The sequence below is a fragment of the Penaeus vannamei genome, chromosome 4 (assembly GCF_042767895.1).
Source record: "Penaeus vannamei isolate JL-2024 chromosome 4, ASM4276789v1, whole genome shotgun sequence".
Classification (NCBI taxonomy): domain Eukaryota; kingdom Metazoa; phylum Arthropoda; class Malacostraca; order Decapoda; family Penaeidae; genus Penaeus; species Penaeus vannamei.
Window position 1 is genome coordinate 38,229,769 of NC_091552.1, and position 7,500 is coordinate 38,237,268.

Sequence of the window (7,500 nt, forward strand, 5' to 3'; positions counted from 1 at the left end):
CATATCCTGGGAAAATACAAGGTTGATTACTGCCTGACGAGCCTACTTGGACTCCACCTCGTATTCAGGGGAGCAAGTTCACCTTCCCACTTTATTGCTGAGAGTACCAAAAAGTGCTGAACTTTAGGAGCCAGCCAGCAAATAACTTCAGAATCGGATAACGCAAAAACTAGGCGACAAAGCTTTCCAAGGCTGGTGAATTTGTCATAGAGAAATACACAGTTCGTTAATGAGTCGATGTGTGAGAAAAAATGAAATTACATTAATGATCTCATCGAAGCATTGTTTATACTCACAAAGTAAACAAGAGACAAACACTGAAGACATAGGATAATTATTCGTCTCAAACTATATGCGGGTAACAAGGTACAGGCACTGCCACCTTGCACAAGCGATCTAAATCAAAATAAAACTATTCAAATTATATTCAAGGAATCAGTGGGTTACATAATTGAGATGTTGGGTCGTTCTTCCAGTACTAACCACCCTAACAATGAAGGGGTTACTAAGAGGTACAAACTTGATCCATCCGTTGAGTCATAAGCGTCCAAACACTGAATGTAAAGATGAAATTCTGATTTTTGTTTGTTTATTTTAGCTGAAAAGAATCTGAGCGAGATGGTCGAGAGGCACTTCCATTCTCCTTCTCCTAGCTGGTGAGGTGCTCAGGCATCAGTTCGCCTCCTTACTCGGCTGAAGAAGTGTAGGTGGCTAGATTCGCACTACCACACTCAACGGCTCTACTGTCTACTGCTTACTGGTCTTTAAGTGACCACATGATCATACTCAACTGTTGAAGTGTATGTAAGCCTGTGGCCGCCTGTCACCTCCACAGTAGCAGCTTGAAGTAGTGAGGGATAGTTTTTTTTTACATCTCCGCAAAGAGTTGATGGAGAATAAAATAATGGTAAGACATAATTCGCCACGAGTCCAAGGCCATCTGGTGAAGTGTAAGGCAATATTTGATTTTGCCACACCTCCAAAGCGATCTGGTAAAGCGTAGGGTAACATTACTCTCAATGTGCCACCTCACCAAAAGCCATCAAGTGGAGTGTTTGAGTAAGGTCACACTTACTCGTCCACATCCCCAAGGCCAGCTGCTACAGCATTACGAATAGGATAGCTATCACTGCCAAACCCCCACGACCAGCAAACTTGTGTTTATACCCAGTGCATAACTGTTCAGTTTTTTTTTGTTTCAAACAGGAAACCCCTTTATGCGAATTCCTTTCATATAAGTGGTCATGTAAAAATGTTGAGTTACAGTACTAAAGACTAGCTTAACTTAGATGATATTACCCTATGCTGTAACGCTACAGCACGTCTACAGGGATTAACTAAGAGAAGGAATTAGTTGTCCCTATCCATTAGTCCTATCTGGTTACATGATAAAAGACAACAGCCATCTGTGAGGAGCTCGGAGAACGCCAGACCTTAAATGCACTGCAAAATAAAGTTCATCTTCTCTGTGTTATTTTTGAATAGGAAAATCAACTCACCTAACATCCTGATAAGGTCTAGAGTTGGAGATCTCATCACACTGGGAAAAGTTCGATGATATATTCCTATGACTAGTAAGAAAGATTGAACGAATAACTCGGTCAACTTCATGTGAAAAGAGGCTACAGACTCCAGAGTCAATCACAATTCTAAATAACATCATACTGAGTACAGGTAGTTCACTCATTCAACAGATTTGTGTATTATGCACGTACCGTACTTGTACTTCCGTTGCATAAACAGTCACCCGAGATGGAGAACTACCTTAACTCATCAAGTTATTGTCATTATCTCTTAACACCTACAAAAGGGGATCAGTCCAAATTCCAAATGAACATAGATGCTAAGACTAAATGCGACCAAACCAGCTGTCTAGAGCCAAGGGTGGATAGCCAGTAAGGTTTATTTTCCTATTCACAACACAGAGAAAATTCCTCTTAGTGACATAGAATCCTAGGTACGAGACAGCTGATCAAACCACAACTCTAAGACAAAGACATGATTGATGATATGTACCTAATTCTAAAGTTATCCTTTAAACAACCAACAAAGCCATGTCTTCACAGATCATTTGGGAGATTTGTACACAAAACGAAGGCGATCTTTAACGATCTTCTAAACGTCTTCTTCCTCAGTAAGCAGAGGTCTCTTCCACGCTGGGCCCGAACTCTTACACGATACTTGAGGCCTGATCAACACTTGAGCGAATACTTTTGATAGCCGACTGGTAATTACACTAGTCATGAGCGGCAGTGCAAAGTGTACATAGTCGAAAGTTGTCAGGTCCAGTTGTCGGAGCAACTTGAGCTCCAAAGTTCAGTCACTTGCTTGGTCGTACAAGGTGCTGCCGCCTCCTCCCCTAGCAGGCGTAAGTCACTAGGAGCTTTCACTGCCCTCTCAAGGATTTACGAGAAAGAAACACCAGATAATTTGTCTGATTATCCAATACCGGGAAGTTTACGGCAACATCTACCTGTATCATCCAAGGGTCTATCATATATATGGAAAGACAGAGTTGTTTGAAGAATAAAAGACATCTCGATCACTTCTTCGGCAGATCCTGGGAAGATGTTGATATCTGCAATAGTTGTCGTCACGTCTGGTGAGAGTTGGTTGTAGTATCTGATTTTGACTCTTGTCGCTACTAAGTGCGTCCTGGCATATCTTTGGCACAGTGAGCCCCTCCCCTATAAAATATGGAGTGCCAGTCATGCGAAGTCCCGACGGCCCTTCCCAACTGGCCTCCATTATCCTAACATCTAACTCCATGATATGTATTGCAATATATATATAACACTTACAAAATAGTTTCTATATCCATCTTAACTACTGTTTCCAACAACTATAATGACTTCTATCAAAATTTCAGCAAGATGATAAAATACCAATTGACTGTTACTTCAATAATAGCACCCTGAAAGCATTACGTCATTATACTACCTAGAAGATTGCACAGTGTCATTCTGTCAACATGATCCCGGAGAGGTCAGCGCGTTTTCGTCGCCGCTGCCTGCCACCTCGGGCCCTCGCCGTCGACGATCAGGTAAGAGTCTTACGTCACACGTGGAATCCACTGATATGGCCTCGTTATACAGCTGCTGAAAGATATACTCAGGCTCTCTCTTAGTCACGTGCAAGACTTGAAGTAATGGCAGACCAATGCTCAGATCCAGGAGACGTGACCAGAGTCTGTGGGGTCCCTGTTCCCTGTGTGCAGAGTCCGGGCTTGGGGTCTTCGTTGTTGCTTTAAGGAAACGTACGGAACAGATCTCTACAACAACATGTCTTTTTTTTAAACTTTGATTGATAGGAGAATCTTTACTCTATAAAGATTCATATGAAAAGAATCTATTCTAAGACGTAGTCTAATATGGTTCAAAGTGACAAAATTTACCCTAGTGTTCACATCACAGCATTTGAATGATTGCTCGCATCCTCTCGCATAATACTGACGCCTATTGTGACCACGTTATAAAGAGGCTTAACAAATATTGCCACTATGAAACAAAATGTCCTTATCGCAATGAAAACAATTCTTTTTTAAATCTATACAACAAAATATCCATATTCTCAACATATTTTACATAGATACAATGGGAAATTAAGTATACAGGTTTACAATATAAACAAAGCAATCACCAATGTGGTACTCCTTCACCTTGTCTTTACTACAGGAGGAAGAGTCGCCGTAGTAACCATAATGACCACACATCATCCGGTTTTGTATTTCATGTCTACAATACACTTTTACTTGAAATACTAGAAGACTAGCATACGGGACTAGAGCAGACCTGTGGTGGTACGAGACCACGCTGAAGACTTACACATGAGAGAAACCATCTTTATTTTGAATGAGGTGAAGGCACCCATCTGCCGATGGAGTCGAGAATCACAACAACACAGGCCTTGGCTCGATCCTACGCGCGAGGTCCACTGCCCGCCTGCCCCGACACTTTCTCGAAAACCAGAAGACATTAACCCGTCAGCTGTCTGGATATCTAATCTCGGATCTAAGCTAGATTAATTAAATTACATCCGACAACTGATAGCGTTAAAGATGGCGGCGGGGGAAGGGGGAGATCATTATACCTTTCGGGAAAGAGATGAAGTTACAACGCCCCCGCAGTAGTCCTTCTTGTGTTGAGGAGTCGTTCAGTCAGTCTTTAAGTAAGGCGGTTGTGCTTGTGGTGATCTTGAGCCGACCTGAAGACTGCTTGCGGTGCTTTGATGGCTCTCGCAAGGGGGGGGGGGGGATGCCACCTTCGAAATCGAAGTCTCAGCCAAGTTTTTTTTCTTTCATCAAATTTGTGAAACTACGTATTGATGGAAATGATTCAGCGAGTATTTAGAAATTGAAACTAGGAATTTTTTCTCTGCTTCGTAAAAATATAATATTCTTTTTTATTAGTATTATTATGAAAATACGAGAAGCCATAATCCCATCAACCACATTGCAAAGATCGCATCCAACAGCAGTCAGCGTCGTTGAAAACTCGACTTTTTTTTACTTGTCTTTCTTCCTTCCTTTCTGTCTTGTTTCGTTTCATCCACGAGGTGTTACGGCCAACAGAGAGCTGTAGTCTCGCTTGTTGTGGTTGTGGTGGTGTGGTGTGGTTGGGGTGGAGGAGGTGTTGGAGGTGGAGGAGGTCGAGGTGGAGGAGGTGGAGAGGTGGAGGTGGTGTTGGGGGCTGGTGCAGGTGTGGGTTGGTTGGTCGGTCGGTCGGTGAGGCGGTCGGCGGAGGAGCCTCACTGCGTCGCCACCGCCTCCGACTGCCGCGTCGGGGGGGAGGCGCCGTTCATGAGGTCGCTGGCGCCCTCGGCCTCCTCGCCCGCGCCCACGCCGTTCTGCAAGGCAAGCGCCTGTTAGTCAATGGGAAACGAAGGGCAATGGACACCAGTAATCACTTGTCGATTTTAAGGTCTATCTATCTACATACTTTACTCCACTTTAGTTATTTCCAGAGAATTTCCCCCTACAGTTAGCATATATTAAGTCTAATTTCATATAACAACGAAAACACTTATTGCCAAATCAATACTCTGCACAAATATGATTGAGACCAAGCAAAAAAAAAGCATCAATCTCGAAATAATTAAAACTGACATGTATCTATTTATACGTTTCCTCATTTATACTTCAATCCAATTAATCAACCTATCAATCAATCCGCCAACCTGTCTATCTTTACATACGATTAACTTTCTGAAATTAATGCAACAATTCCAGGGAAGACGCAGCCATTCAATAACCTCTCCATACGTCAATATTATGATTCAGAATCTCAATTTCATTTAGCACTCTCAGCAATGTCTCTTTGAAGAAGACTTAATGTCCGGATCTTTCAATTCTTATCTCAAAAATACACGACTGATTAAAATATAGTGCTGTAAGTGTCAAAGTACCACCTAAGGGTATCGCATCTTATTTATTTCATTTAAAAAATATATGTCTATGTATAATTCTGTCAAAGTATTTCTTTACGTTAGAAAGTGATTATGCGAGTTGACAGGGAGTGAGGGAGTGAATGAGCGAATAAGTGAGAAAGTGAGAGAGAGTGAGAGATAAAGAACGTAAGAAAGACACACACACACACACGTTCACCTTGTATATTAAGTACTTTACTTATTACCTTGAATACGTCACCTTCAAAGTTTCAATTGCATTTCTGTTTGTTTCTCTACACATATTAACTTTAATGTCCATTTCCGCTAAATACACTTCCGTAGCTCGAAGACACTCCCAAGGTTAAACATAAGCTGAACTGAACCGTACCAGCAGAATATCTTTAAACGAAGCATGTGAACAGCATAACCGAACAACCATTCGTGGAATACTCGCATTTCGATAGACTTACTGTTACATTTGTACAGCCAGGTTGAGAATACGTCAGTTTATTTCATAAATCATCAAAAAATCAATGAAATGTCAGAATGAAATCACCATCAAACATATTGCGCAGTATGTAAGCAGCGCAGCATTCGAAAACCGTGTATTGTGTTTTGTTTACGGTTTCGGGCTAAATTTAAGCGGGGTTGCTCTTATTAGAAACTGATGCTCATCATCGTGATTGAAATCCGCGGTGAATGGTCCAAGGCGGAATTACTCGGCATACAAATATGGATTGTTCTTTCCTCTCCCTCTCTCTCTCTCCTCTCGCCCTCTCTCTCTCTCTCTCTCTCCTTCCCTCCCTCTCGCTCTTCCTCTCTTTCTCCCTCCCTCTCCCTCTCCATCCCTCTACCTCTCTCTCTCCATCCCTCTACTTCTCTTTCGCCCCCCCCCTCTCTCTCGCTCTCTCTCTCCCTCTCTGTTTCCCGCCCTCTCGCTCTTGCTCCCCCCCTTCTCTCTCTCTCTCTCTCTCTCTCTCTTCAATCACGAACTGAGCATTTTTTGGTGAAGTATATTACTGCATTGCGTCAGAATCCCCTAAGCAATAGGTATACTTAGGTATGGTACATCTAAGACCACGAGCGATGGTCGATCGTCTGTTTAATATGTACAATAATATCGACAACTTGGGGCGGTTGTTGGGTGGTGGGGGGGAGAGGAGGTGGGGGAGGGATAGGGGATAGAAGGGGGGGAGAGGAGTAGGTGGAGGAGGAGGGGGGAGATGAGTAGGTGGAGGAGGAGCGGGGAGAGGAGTAAGAGGAGGAGGAGGAGGAGGAGGAGGGTGTAGGAATTATTGGTATTGAAACAGGAGTTGGGCGAAACCGCATAGTTCAACATTCTATCTAGCTATATCACACTCCCCGTCCCTTCCCGTCCCTCCCCGGCCGCCCCGTATCGCTCCTCTCACAAGAGCACGAATTTCAGTACATTTCAGACGTCGTTACAATATGGATACGAGGGAATGGCCGCATCCTACAGTTCCTTCGCCACTATACATACAGCTCAACCCCCGGCATTGAATTTAGATTTATCGGTTTGCATACTAATTCGCGCGACGGGACGGATGCGGCAGAAGCGTTTGACAGCCTCCCCGAACAGGGACGGGAAGGTAGAGGGAGAGAGGTAGCCGAGAGAGCCGCTGGGATGATACCTATTCTCATTAATTTTTTTTTTCATATGATATTTTATGAATATGTTTAACTTACTTTATATCAGTTTATATAAGGTTTCTAGTTTTGCGTAATCATGGTAGAGGGAGAGAGGTAACCGAGAGAGCCGATTCTTTTTTCCATACGATATTTTTTTATGAATATGTATAACTTATTTTATATTAGTTTATATAAGGTTTCTAGTTTTGCGTAATCATGGCATACGAAAATAGTGCCTCTGCATCCTAGCTATATTGAAACGACGATGACACCAATACCACGATGTATGATAAATCCTTTACATCTCACTCGCTGTATCATTTACATACTTTAAATGAAAGCCTTAGAATGCCAAAATAGACCTATCCATTCTCCTTTCTTTTTTTTTGCCTTAAAGTCCTCCCATTTATTCTCCACAAACTGCAAGCCAAGAACTCGAGGCGCGCAATAATATCGACGGAGGCT

General features: G+C 42.8%; 1 protein-coding gene across 6 annotated transcripts in view; it reads right to left on the reverse strand.

Annotated features, from left to right (window-relative positions):
- Positions 1-7,500, reverse strand: part of LOC113809770 (heterogeneous nuclear ribonucleoprotein C-like 3) — a 670,724-nt gene that overhangs the window by 692 nt on the left and 662,532 nt on the right. For all 6 annotated transcript variants that reach the window (XM_070121046.1, XM_070121047.1, XM_070121045.1 and 3 more), the window contains one exon: positions 1-4,845. This exon is cut by the window's left edge and continues 692 nt beyond it. In XM_070121046.1, coding sequence (XP_069977147.1) covers positions 4,747-4,845 — 99 coding nt within the window. In that variant the 3' untranslated portion in view covers positions 1-4,746. The remainder of the gene's footprint in view (positions 4,846-7,500) is intronic.